The 13,614-nt window shown below is 42.7% G+C and overlaps 2 protein-coding genes across 2 annotated transcripts; both read left to right on the forward strand.

Annotated features, from left to right (window-relative positions):
* Window positions 1-240: 240 nt before the first annotated feature.
* On the forward strand, window positions 241-3,608 carry LOC130587087 (zonadhesin-like). Its single transcript, XM_057388041.1, has 5 exons — window positions 241-504; window positions 1,060-1,268; window positions 1,756-1,897; window positions 3,172-3,422; window positions 3,603-3,608. The coding sequence occupies exons 1-5, from the start codon at window positions 393-395 to the stop codon at window positions 3,606-3,608; spliced, it is 720 nt and encodes a 239-aa protein (XP_057244024.1). The 5' UTR covers window positions 241-392.
* A 3,001-nt stretch (window positions 3,609-6,609) lies between these two features.
* Window positions 6,610-10,961, forward strand: LOC130587089 (zonadhesin-like). The gene is made up of 7 exons (XM_057388042.1): window positions 6,610-6,783; window positions 7,715-7,845; window positions 8,256-8,455; window positions 9,379-9,517; window positions 9,818-9,946; window positions 10,298-10,409; window positions 10,749-10,961. Exons 2-7 carry the CDS (start codon window positions 7,731-7,733, stop codon window positions 10,900-10,902), a joined length of 849 nt encoding a protein of 282 aa, XP_057244025.1. The 5' UTR covers window positions 6,610-6,783; window positions 7,715-7,730; the 3' UTR covers window positions 10,903-10,961.
* The last annotated feature ends 2,653 nt before the right edge of the window (window positions 10,962-13,614 follow it).

Consider the following 13,614-nt stretch of genomic DNA (forward strand, 5'->3'; position numbering starts at 1 on the left):
CAAGCTGTGAACTCAATCTTCTAGTCAGGGCCAAGTTCAATGAGAGTAATGAGTGTCAGACACAGTATGTTTGTTTTCAGGCAAGTCTACTTTGCCCAGTCTTTCATTCATTGACAGAAGGAAGTCATAACCTCCAGCCTTTTCTACTTTTCAGAGGAAATAAACTTTCCAGTTTCAATCTCTGTCTTATATATGACTCTGAAACTTAGATGCCTGTGTCTGTGCTTTCTTGCAGTTGTTTGCCAGACTTAAGAGAAGATGATGATCCTCCTTGCACTGCTGAGAATCAACAAGTCATTGAAAGACAGTGCAATGTTCTAAAATCAGACAAATTCAAAGTATGCCATAGTCTAGTCAACCCTGACGACTTCATAGAGATCTGCATCTATGATATGTGCCAGTATGATGGTATGAAGTCTGCTCTCTGCGACATAGTTCAAGTCTATGTGGACACCTGCAAGAATTATGGAATCACCATTAAATGGAGAAATAGCACATTCTGCCGTAAGTACACAAGCAAATGAAAAAACTGAAACCTGAATGACAGATAGCATGAAAAAATTAGCAGAATTAGGTGAACAAGTCATGTAAAAGAAAATTAAATCCAAATTCTCACAAAATGCAATTCTACTATCATAATTCCATTGCTGCACTTCACTGTGTTCACATTCAGATAAATCCAGAGATTATTCAAAACTAGACAAGCTATGGATATTAGTGTGGAGTTAGAACAGTATTAGTAGCCAAATGAGTGCCGTGAGATATTGCAGTGAGCCTAAGATGGAGAATTAATATAAGCAGAAGGCTGAAAGATGTGGGACACTGTGTTAGGACACATAAACTGAATAAGCAGTTCCACAGAGCATTCTTTGTTTTGCTTTTTGTTGTTCTGGGTTTTTTTAATAAAATATAAAAATAAAAACCAACTGATGATGAAAATCAGCTATTAAAAAAAAAAGGCACTTCTGTACTACCATTCCCTAGGCCAAGGTGTAGCTTTCAGTTTTTGCAGTGCACTTTGTAAATGCATTTAATAACGTTGCTCTGTTCTCCCACAAGCATTGCCCTGTCCATCCCGGACCCACTACACAGACTGTGTCTCAGCCTGCCCATCAACATGCAGTGACATTTTTGCCTCTTCCCTTTGTGAGAAGACAGAAGAGTGCACAGAGGGCTGTGAATGTGACGATCACTATGTGCTCAGCAATGGCAACTGTGTGCCTCTCAGCAGCTGTGGCTGCAGGGATGATGACAACAATTACTACAGCGTAAGTACTTTGTGGAGCAAATCTCTGACTTCAAAACTTGTGGAAAATTAGTCTCCGCTCCATCTTAACAAGGAAGAGAGAGAGATCGAAGACTTCAGGGTCTATCTCTTAAATACCTTTCACCTGATTAGTAAAAGCTGCAGGCTTGGGTATTGGGAGATGCAGGATTTTACTTGGTACTTTGCAGCTGAGGCCAAAACTGGAGCCTATTTGAAAACAGTCAATTGATCAGAGTCATTCAGGCAGTCTGTCCTAGTCAGGTTTTGTGTTCAAATTCTCACACTGAAGACAGTAAATGATAAAAGATAAATGGGCTGAGATCCTGTCTCCCAGGCTCTTGGTGAGACTACACTTAGTCAAGCAGTTGTAGAATTGCCAACTGAACAAGGATCACCTAGATAGTGTCCACACCTTTGGCTATTGAACTCCTATTGTACTTCAAAGCTGAGCACCTTGATAAGATATTATTAACACAACTTGTGTCCAGGCTGGGGAGACATGGATAACTCCACACTGCACCAAAAGATGCCAGTGCCAGAAGAACGGTGTCATCAGTTGTAAGAGCTATAGCTGTGATTCTAGAGAAACCTGCGTGGTCAAAGATGGAAAACACAAGTGCAATCCAACAGGTATGTGCAAGGAGGTCCCCAGTTGGGGTTCACTTTGGGGCTGCAAAAGGAGGGAGGATGTGGGTGTCCATATTTTCTTTCATGGCAATTCCATTCTTTCATGGAGAAAGAAGGCAATTCTGACTCTGTCATTGACAGCACATCATTGAATACAAAATGGCTTCAGTTCTCATAACAAAAGGTTCCTATTCCATATGGGGAATTTGTAGAGAGAAATGGATACCTGGTTATTATTCACTTATACCTAGAAATTTGACAGTTCAGCCTGACTAGTTTAAATATTTTTTTTAAAAAAAACAACTTTCACTGCATCTACCAAAACTAGAACTCAGTTTGTGAAACAACTTACACTGCATCTACCAAAGCTAGAACTCAGCCCATCACAATGATCCTGTTTTTGCTGTTGCATGTTTATTTGAGAACAGAAAATAAAACCCTAAAAACCAATCAATAAAACCAGGACAGAGCAGATCTGAACAGATAGACAATAGGCCAATCAGAGGATTTTGGTACGTTCATTCAGTATTTATTTTGGCTAGGCAAAGTTAATTCCATATTCTCTGGGTAAATTGGGTTGATTAGGAGAGAGCTTGTAGCATAGTATTCCTGCACTTCAATTTCAAAGAATAGCAGGGCACCAATCCTACTGCGTTGAGGATCACTACAAAAGCATAAGGAAAATCCAGCGTCCCCTGGCTACATTTTGGCAAAATATCTGAGCAGAGGCACCCCAGCAGTTTTAAGGATAGCCTTGCTCCTGGCATTATGGTTTACTCTGTGCTCATGGGTCAAAGGAGAATACATAGATGATAGTCACTGCATCTGATTGTTACATCTGGTGAACTCAGGGATCAATTTACTACCCTCAGAGGAAATCAATGACAGCATGGATTCAGCCAAAATTAAACACTGCTTTCCAATGTTGGAAATGGCAGAGGTTATGAAAAGAAAATCTCTTAAGAGCCCACTGCAAGCCATGTTGTGTGGCAGTTATTCCTTTGTAGAGGGCCAATGTGCACAACTTAATCTCTATAAATTCTATATACCCTAATATTCTGCTTGGCTCACAGTGGTTCTTAGAAGGGGAATGAGCTTTTCTGTCCATCTCTCCATTTGAGTGTCCATTCACTAGAGTGAAGCCTGAGCACCCACTTTTGCTTTCAGACCTGCATGCTAGCTGCAATCATTTTTATCCAATATTTTGAACCAATCCAGGCATGGGATCTGGCACATACACATTTAGACTGAAGAGTAATGAAGTTCTTCCCTTTCAGCTTTTGGAAGATGCCAGGTCATGGGTGACCCACACTACATCACCTTTGATGGGCTGGTGCACCACTTTCAAGGGAAATACACGTATATTCTGGCTCAGACCATCCCTGACCTACCTGACACTCTGACACAGTTCAGCATTGAAGGCACCAACTATCCTTTACGTGGAAGTCGACACATTACTTACCTGAAAGAGATGCTCATCAATGTTTACAACCACACAGTGAGATTCAGGCAGAACAAGCAGGTTCTGGTAAGTCTCTCCCTGACTGCAGAGCACACAGAAAGGCTCTCCCTTGGAGTAAAAGACCTTTGAGTAATGAACATTTGTTTTGAAGAATTAAAGTATCAAAGTGACCTGAATTATTATAGCAGTGCTGTGAGGCAACCAAAAACGAGATTTTCAGTTGTGTTGAGTCCTTTTTCTTCATAGCTATGAAAGACACAATTCTACTTCAAACAAATAAATTAATAAATAGAGTTTTAGGAATGAAGCACCAAATGTCCCAAGGCTTACAAGAAAGCCACACAAACTTTTATCAGTAGCAGGGAAAGGTTTGTTTTATACTGGGATAATTTAATTTCCTTCCTTTTCATTGGTGTGTAAGAGAGTACATAGCTCCTGTATACATTTATGGCTCAATAACAGAAATTTCTTAGGATGATATGAAAGCACTGTGGCCAGATCGCTTTCCTCAATACATGATTTTGTTAAATTAAAAACATACTATAGTTTTTATTAGTTAATTATTGGGTATAATTATTTAAAAAAAAAATGATAAGTGTTGGATCTGTACTGAAACCAGATTTTAATTTGGCCTATATATAATAAATTTTAATTTTTTCTTTCCTTGTTAGTTGGATGGTGTGAAAGTTAGGCCCCCTGTTCGACCTCATGAAGGTATTCGTATATATCAGAGGACAACAAGAATTTACCTGGAGACAGATTTTGGCTTATACCTGAGCTTTGATGGCAATCAAAATGCAGGTAAGTGATACTAAAAAACTGTGTGGAAATATTTATGCACTGTCCCAGACAGGTCCTCATTCCACAGGAGGCCTAAACCCAAGGCAAAATTTGAAATCTTCACCCTTTGTGTTTATGTTCCTTTGTGATATGAAACACCAGAAAATTACAACAAAAATTGTTTCCTGGGAACCAGAAAAAAACTCCATAAAACTGACATTTCTCTGTCTGTATTACCCTGAACTTAGGAGAAATGAGATGTAGAGTCAGACTGTTATACTTTTTTCTTGTTTTAAGTAAGGCCTGAATGGTAAAACCAAAAGCAAATCACTTAAAATTCCTGATTGGGTTGATGGAGTGTAGTCTGGATCTCCCCCTTTGCCAGCTTAACCCAGTCACAGGAGTCACAGGACTGAGATCCTCAAGCTACACCCTGTGATGTATCATTTTACATGATTCCTCTCAAGCCTTCTCCATACAGTTCCATTCTTTAATGTTTGTCTGGACTTTTACACAGCATATACACAAGTCTTTCATGTAAACTGGACACACATTACCCCCCCTGTTCAAAGCAGAGGTACACCTGATTTAGAATAGCATATAGCTGTAATATTTCTGAGTGGATGAAGAAGGTGCCAGGCTATTTATTTACATGGCCATCATTCCGAGACCTGAAATTCCAACTGCAGAAACAAAATGTCTGTCTATAGAAATTCTGTTTCTCAGTGATCAAGTGRATTGTAAGTGAAGGGCAAAGAGTAGGTGATGCATGCAGTTTGTTGCAAAGCAATAAGCAGCATGAACTAAGTGCACCCAGGTGGTGATGTCATGCTACATAAAAACTTGCAAAAAAATTGTTATCATGATCCATGTTCTAGAGCACAAAAAGCTCTAGATACATGTATGAACAGGTATGTTCAGGGCTGTGCTGCATATTAAGCCCATGTCATTACCTGCTTCAATCTGAATCATGACATGTGGCCCTTGGCATTGGAACAGAAAACTTGGCATTGTTTTCCACCTCTTCCATACACTCAGTGGCAACAATTTCTGTCTAACAGCTTTTTTCCTTCTGACTTTCCCTAGACATAAAGCTGGCCACCACCTACAGAAGCAGAGTGGAAGGCTTGTGTGGTGACTTTGATGGGAGATACAGAAATGACTTCAAAAATCCAGATGGTATTTGGGTGAGGAATGTGAATGTATTTGGTGAAAGCTGGAAAGTTCCTCTGAAAAGAAGATCTCGACTCAGGTACTTGATTTTCTATTTAATACCCACTAGAAATAAGTGAATTCAGCCATAGTTAACCTCTAGGAATAACTACAGTGTTATAGTGAATAACTACACTGTCTTATCTTTCTTCTTCCTTTTGTTTGTGTGTAGTGACTCTTCCTGCTCATCACTAAGGTGGGTTATCAGTGCCCTGCTGTCTGGTCAAAAGAGGCCTGAACAGTCAGTGCATTATTCCAGTTCAGTATCCCTCTTTGGAATCACAGCCATTACAAATGTTAGRGCACAGGGATGAATATTATCTTTGCCAAGATCATGGTTCCAGGCAAAGATAAATTCGTGTTGTGCTGGATGGGCCTGAGTGAGTGCAAATGCTGATTCAATGTTAGTCTTTATTCTGAAATATGAAGGTAGCTTCAAAATCCATCAACATAAATTCACAAATCCATCCAGAAAAAGATTCTTGAAGAGTCTGATTTCCTTACTTTCATGGCTATCTATGTTTCTTTTACCAGTACACAAAAAGTAAGAACATTCTTTTGACTATACATGAGTATATTTGTGGTTAGGAAAATTCTGTGCTAATTGGTCCATACAACACTGAAAAAGGTTTTCCTACCTTCCTTGCTTCCTTGAAGTTTCCTTCCTTCTTTCCTTCCTTCCAGTTGCTTTGAAAGCCCTTTGCTCATTGCTTAGCCACTAACACTTTGCATTTTCAGCAAGTAAATGGAATTGTATTAGCTGTCAGGATACATATTGGCTGCAAAAATTTGCCAGCCAAAATTGCAGAAAGTGGTATGTGAGATAGTGTTGAGCATAAAGGGGCTCTGGAGGCTGGGCCCACAGGAGAATTCTGGCATTTCAGGCACGCAGGCAGTTGTTCAGTGAAAGTGAGCATAGTGTCCAAGAAACAGGGCTTTACATTCAAGCTTTGTTGAATAGAGAGCATGAAGGAGGCAGTGGGTGAAACCTGTACCATGCAGAATTTACAAAGAGATAACTACAGATATCCCATTTAATTTAAATATCCATAAATCTCTAAGATGATAAGAAGTGTTCCAGCACATCTTTGATTTGCTATATCTATCTCCTTCCCATTCAGAATCAATCATGAGAGAGARCTAAGCTTACATTTATACCACAAGGCAGAAGTATGCTTGCAGTGTTACTCAGAGAGTAGTACCATGAATGTTGGGTGTGCACAGAACACTGATGATTTCATAATGGCTTCATTTACAGACGAGATGTCAACTCAGAAAACGAGTCTGAGGAGGAACCAGATCCAGGGCTTTTCCAAGGCTGCAATGAAAATCAGCTGGAGCAGCAATATGCGACTTCAAGATGTCAGATCCTGACTGACTTGAATGGTCCTTTTGCCAAGTGTCACTCTGCAGTCCAACCAGATTTCTATTTCACGTAAGTGTCTGCTGCAGACAGTTGTCTCTCCATTGCAAACTAACTTTGGCAACAGTTTATAACAGCAACTATCTTCAGTCATCTGCAGTCTTCGGGGTATTAATAGGAGCTGAGGATAGTAACTGTCTTTGGAGAACTGAACCCAGCAATTCCAGTATCTTAAGCCAAATGAAGTGGACCACTGGCTTCAATGTTTATATATATAAATCTCCTGATTCTTAACATGTCTACTTTTCTCCTCACTCTAGAATTTGGTTGGGCAGCCTGATCTACCTGTTTAGTGGTACTCTGATTTTTCTGAGGTGCTGCATATTTGCAGATTCCATTCATCTTGGAATTCAATGCCTCTGAAAATCAGGCCATGGATATTCAAATGATGAGCAAAACCGAGAAAGTAGCACTGACAAACAAACCCTGGATAAAACAGAATTCTGTGTCAACATTCAAGGCACATGGGCATGGTGAGGGTACCCCTGTTCAGCTGTGTTTAGTTCAGCTGTGAGGTTTAGCAGCAATAAAGAACTGAGCAAGGTGTAGCCYGAAACAGAAGCAGACAGCAAAGAAGAACTTACTGTATTAAGTGAGATAATGTTTTTTGCTTGTCCCAAGAGAGGCTTAGATGGCATATGAGGAACATTTTCTGTTTAGGGCCATGGTTTAGAGGTGGACCTGGCAGTGCTCAGTTAAAGGTTGGGCTCAATGATCTCTAAAGGCCTTTTCAAGCCTTAATGACCCTGTGATTCTGTAGGGACACCTCACACAGCAGCAGCACCTGCACAACAAACGACCTGATCTTCCCAATTACATGCTTGGGGTGTCTTTATTACTCAGTTTCCGGTCAGCCAGATCCTGGAAAACAAAACTAACTCAGAGTCAAGCAGAAAAGCAGAGAAATCACCCAAAAACAAATGTTTTCTCATGTTGCATGTAGGAGCTGCCTGTTCGATATGTGTGTGGAAGGAGATGAGGTTGCTACCTTGTGTCGCAGTCTGGAGGAATACGTGCTGGCTTGTCAGCAGCAAGGAATCAGTGTGGACGGCTGGAGGCAACAGACAGACTGTGGTAAGCACAGCAAGAAAGAGAAAACAGGGATTCTACCTATAGTTCTCTCAAAATCTGAAGTTGAAGCCTTTTTGCTAGACACATTATATATCAGGTCTGCTCAGGGAGTAAAACCATATTGATTCACACTTCACTCACTTCACACACTTTACCACACTTGTTTTTCTGGCCTCTTTTCTGTGTCCTATGCTGACTTTTGAATTTAAACCTCAGCTTAGAAASATACTTAGAAAATCAGCTCCGTTAGCTCCCCATCATCATAAGTTTTGTGAGAGAAAACATGTCCCCATTCCCAATGGGACAAAAAGTTTAATTTTTTGAGAACATCACAAGCTACAAACCTGAACAGAAAACACCTAATTTCAAGCAATGCACGCAGCCCAGTATAACCAGACTCCTTATTTTTACAGGTATATCATGTCCTGCCAACAGCAAGTACAGCTCATGCATGTCTGCATGCCCAGCATCCTGCAACGACYTGACCAGCCCCTCTGAGTGTGAATCACCCTGTGTTGAAGGCTGTGAATGTCTCCCTGGTTATGTTCTCAGTGGCTTTGACTGTGTGCCTTACAAACAGTGTGGCTGCACATACCTTAACAAGTACTAYGAGGTACAGTGTCTCTGTGGGTCAGACAACTCCTGCAACACTAAGTAGTATTTTCTCCTGCTAGTTACTTTGGCAATCTCCTTATAACACTCAGCATCTAATTTTGCATTAGAAACATTAAAAACAATTGTTTAATAAAATTCTGGTTTCTGTGGAAATAGAAGAGAGATCAAGATCTCTCAGTCTCCCTCTGAAACTCTGCCTGCCAGTCCAAGGCAAACATTTTGAGAAAGTATGTGATTACACTCGTGTTCATTCTTGACCTTTATTACACTGAATAATAGTCTCATAGGCTTTAAACTTTGCAACATGCCACTACAGAAAAATTCTGTGCAATGCTGTGGCCCTGGTCCTCCCAGGGAAGAGTAGCTCAAGCAGGGTTGGGAGTCTGTAGAGTGAGGTAGGACATGAAGRGAGCCCTGAGCAAAGCTGGATTCTGAGGACAATCCTCCATTTTCACAGCAAGGTAGAACAGCTTCATTATCTGATGGATTTCTAGATTGCCACGAGAGATTTGTTACAGGAAATGCCTAAGCCAGTAAAGATTTACTATTAACAGGTGGCACTTCTAAGAAGAATGGCAGCATTCCCACATTGCCTTGGAGGTATGCTGTGATGCATCGGCCACTCATCTCCAGCAACAGTTGGACATTTTTGTTGCACATGTACTCTGCCYGGGGCTAGGATCTCATGTCCTGAACTCGTCTTTTGCTTTCTTTCTTGGGCCATCCTTGAGTTTCAAAGAGYTCCATCAGTAAACTGCTTGCTTTTTTTTTTGTACAAACTACTTTAGAAAAATTCTACCCTCTGCCCTTCATCAGGAAAGCATTGGAGAGAGTACAATGAGGCACCCAGTGCTACATCAATGTTTTTTTTCTGGCTGATTTTATTTGATTTTTTTTAACATCTAACTCCTCTTTTTCCAGATTGGAGAAATATTCACAACTGATGACTGYTCTCAGATATGCCAGTGCACAGAAAGTTCCACTGTTTTCTGCTCTGATGAAGTGTGTGGAACTGGCGAAATCTGTGGCATTTCAAACTACAGCCGTGGATGCTACAGGAGTGAGTCAAACATGTTCACATTGTCTTTGATGCTATGGAGTCTTGACTTACTTTAAAGGACATCAGTGGGTTGGGGATAGTGGCAAGASAGCGTGTATGGAAGAAAACCGTGCAAGGGATCTTGCTCTGAAGTTTCACTGGAGAAACAGCGTTTCTTTCCCTATTCCTGTTGTCAGATACAAGTAAAACATGCTAAAATACAGGGGATGTGCAGCATTAGGAGTCAGCATAATCTAAGCAAGCACAGTTCTCTTCAGGGCTGGATTATCTGAGAGTCAAGTGTTTCTCCTYTTCTCCCAGGTGGCCCATGTATGCCAAATCCTTGTAAGAATGATGGCATTTGCTCTGAAACAACCAACAGCAGTTCCCTCCACCTCTGTGAATGCTCAGAACTCTACACAGGACCAAACTGCGAGACTGAAAAGATAGGTAATAAAACRACTTTGGATTTCCCTGTCTGCATTAGATACAACATTTAAAAAAATGGATGTTGTTATGGATAAGACTGGGCTTGCTCTTCATTTTCATGATGCAAGCTAGTAACCTAGTGGGTGAGAGCCTGTGATCATCCAAGCAGAAAGGAAGGTCAGAAGCCCAGTGCAAAAGTGCCAGAAAGCAGCACAGCAGGGCTTGGTACAGCACTCAGGACCTGGRGCTGATAACATGCCAGGAAGGCACAGAAAACACAGTATAAACCAGACAGACAAGGACGGAGAAAAACAACATCTCTGTTCATAGCAAGGCTGGCTTTCAGTGACAAGGCTCTCATTTGTTCCTCAGCTGAAGACCCTGACACAGARGATTCGAACCACACAATTGCCATTGTCATTGGAGTTGTGGCAGGTGTAGCTGTTATTGTCATTCTCATCTCCTCTACAATGTACCTGCTCAGGTAAGGCCTTTTCCAGCTTTGCTACATTCAGCAGAGTCAACACACCTCTTTTAGCAAAGCTGGAAACCTCAAAACTCCCATCAATCACATACCTGCAAGACCAAAAGGGGTCACAGCATTCAGCACCTTCTTCTGAGGAATGTGAGAAAACTTACCTTTTTCTTGGGAATGAACACATGCCATTCCTTTTACACAGGGCATATGCATTCACTGACCATGAAACTCTACCTTCTCCAAAACGCAGTTCCATTCTTGCTCACAGTATTGTTTGATCTCTCACTACAAATAAGAATAAWAATTAAAATAGGTTGTTYTTCCTTTTTTTTTTCCATTCTACAGAAGGAAGAGAAAGGTGGATACAGTTATAATAACAAGGGACTCTTCTTTGAAACTGTCCAGGGATAAATCGGATGCCAGAGCACGTGAGCAAGATTATGGCTGCATMGTGAACAGAGCATTTGATCAAAATGAATCCCCAAATACACACCTATAGTTAACAATATTATTCCTATTCATTTGTCATATTTTCTTATTTTAATTGTATTTCTAATCCTYCAAGAAGAAATAATAATAAATTTATCATTGGATTTGTTGAAAACCTTTGAAATGGTTCATTTTAAATATCTSTCAGATCTCATGTGGTAGGCCCAAACTGAAGTATGTTCTGACTGACAGAAGAGACTCTTGTCTTCAAAGGCTGTTTGAAAAACACAAAATTCAGACAGCCCTTGAGAGCACAACTATGATGCACATCATCACATGCACACCTCTGGGAGATCAACAAACCACAGACTGATGTGATCAGAATTCAAACTGAAAGAGAGTGGGTTTAGGTTAGATATCGGAAACTAGGTTTAGATTAGGTTTTTTAGAAAGAAATCCCTTACTGTGAGGGCAGTGAGCCACTGGAAGGATTTATCCAGGGAAGTTGTGATGCTCTGCCCCTGGAAGTGTTCAAGGCCGGGTTAGATGGGGCATTGAGCCATCTGGCTTAACAAAAGGTGTCCCTGCCCATGGTGGGATGTTGGAACTGGATGATTTTTAGATCCCTTCCAACCCAAACCATTCTATGATTCTAAGAACTAATTATAGCATCCCAGGCAGGTCATCATGAGATCTTACCCAAATCCTTCTCTGGGGAGGGGATTAACTGGCTGATGTGGACATAGTTCTTTACTTCTCTTCTGTCAAGGCATGGCCAGCTGGGGAGAGAAAGGAACAAGAAGACACGGAGCTCACCTGAGGACAGGTGTAGTAAAAAGGATGACCCCCATTATGCCCTTAGAGTGGAGGGAACAAGAAGTAGGCTTGTCATCAGTCCCGAACCTGTGGGGCTAAGCAAGACCATAACTTAACAAAAACTTTCTGAAGAGTGAGACTGCTGTGGGAAAGCTGGGGATGAGCAGGTCAGAAGACTTTGATTGTGTGAGGGTGAGGTGTACAGGGAGTCACGGGGGGCACTTCAGGGGGGCTCTGATGGGGCCTCATCCTAGCTAAAGTGGGGCAAGTGTGACTGCCACAATGGGTCTGGGAAGGTTGGACAGAAGGGTTTCCTTAACAKGGCTTGCTGTTGTTTGTGTTGTAATGCTGGTTATTATTTATTTACTTATCCTTTCTCCTTTCCCTTGTACCCATAAACTCATGTGCAGTGTTAGCCAGAGAAGTATTTACAGTCTCCATGGTAAGTTCAGTGGTTCTGGGCCATTCAAGAACACACCAGCTGTCYATACACAGAGGCCACAGCTATTTTGGATGGGGTATGAATAGAAAGGGCCTTTCAACCTCATTACACAATGAAACTGAATCAGCGAGAGAGACCCACTTGTGCACAAATAAACTGTCAGCTTTATGCTGGAATTTCACCGTGTTTATCACACCATCYTTGCTGCCTGTTCAGTGGCAGTTCCTATTGCAATCTCGCTCGTGCTACAGCGTAATTCAGTGACTGCTGAGCAGTGCTGACCACACGCATCTCCCACTCGGTGGGAGCAGAAACCAGTCTCTGCCCTGCAGGATCCCAGCTCAGGTTCCCCCAGGCAACGAGACCCTGCTCCACCCAGGTAAAGCAGATTTCTGGGTTTCCATGTATATGCTTTTTTTATTTTTTTCAACCATAAGAATTGCCTTGGCTATTCAATTTCCACTGCAAACATTTGCAAATAGTTGAGACTTAAAGAAGGGGTTGATACAAAAAGCAGAGCTGCCATTCAATCCTCCACTGAATTAACAATTTCATGTCACTGGAAGCCACAAAGATGACAAACCTTCCACCGCTCTCATTTTTTAAATCAACAGCTTGCTCATCAGATTTTTGAGATGCCAGGCWTTAAATATACTCCTTAGYTCAATTCACCCAGAGGACAGTTTTRATGTTAATTTTAGCACACTCTRCGAGCACCAGTCAAGKAGATGGMTGTATGGGCCMAGCTGAGCTTATCTCTAGGACCAGGGCCCTTGCTGGACACAGTCATGCAATTCCTCTGACGTGCCAACTGAAATGCCAGAGCCACATGATAAAAATACATCCAGAAAATCTCTTTCAGGGCCCTAAAATTATTTCACTCAGAGCTCCACCTCCGTTTCTCATCACATCAAAGAAGTAGAACGGCAGCATCCCCTTTCCCCCGGAAAAGTTTCCAGGTGAGAGACGCTCACTCACCGCCCGGCCGAGCAGGACCGGAGCCCCTCGGCGGTGCAGAGGCTTGAGGAGCCGCGGCCGAACCTCCGGCAAAGTGGCGGTGGCTCGCTCTCCTCGGGGACAGGATCAGATGTTCCACTGAGCGAGTGGTTTTGGCAACACCCTCGGGAGCGGATCCTGGGCATGGCAGGCGCGGTGGGAGCGAGAAGGCGGGGGGCGGTGGGAAGGGAGAGAAGGGGACGGGCGGGGACAGCTCTTGGTCAGCGTCGCCAGTGAGGCCGGCCTGATCCACGCAAGCGCCATTTTCTTGCTATTTATAGCGGGAGCAGCGGGCCGGGAGCTGGGCCACGAAAACAGCGGGACAGGCGCTGGGGTGAGCGGGGCTCGGGGGATGCGAGCGGGCGTTTGCCAGCAGGATGCGGCCCCTCCAGGATGCCGGCGGCGGGCGCAGCTCTGCCGGGCGGGGCTCTGCCCCAGAGCCTGGGCACGGGCTCGGCACCGCGGGCACCCCCGGGCACCCCCGAAAGCGGCCCCGGAGCGGGCCCGGCAGCGGCAGCAGCGGAGCCC

The sequence above is a fragment of the Malurus melanocephalus genome, unplaced genomic scaffold (genome assembly GCF_030028575.1).
Source record: "Malurus melanocephalus ecotype Western Australia unplaced genomic scaffold, MMel_1.1 scaffold_1515, whole genome shotgun sequence".
Classification (NCBI taxonomy): domain Eukaryota; kingdom Metazoa; phylum Chordata; class Aves; order Passeriformes; family Maluridae; genus Malurus; species Malurus melanocephalus.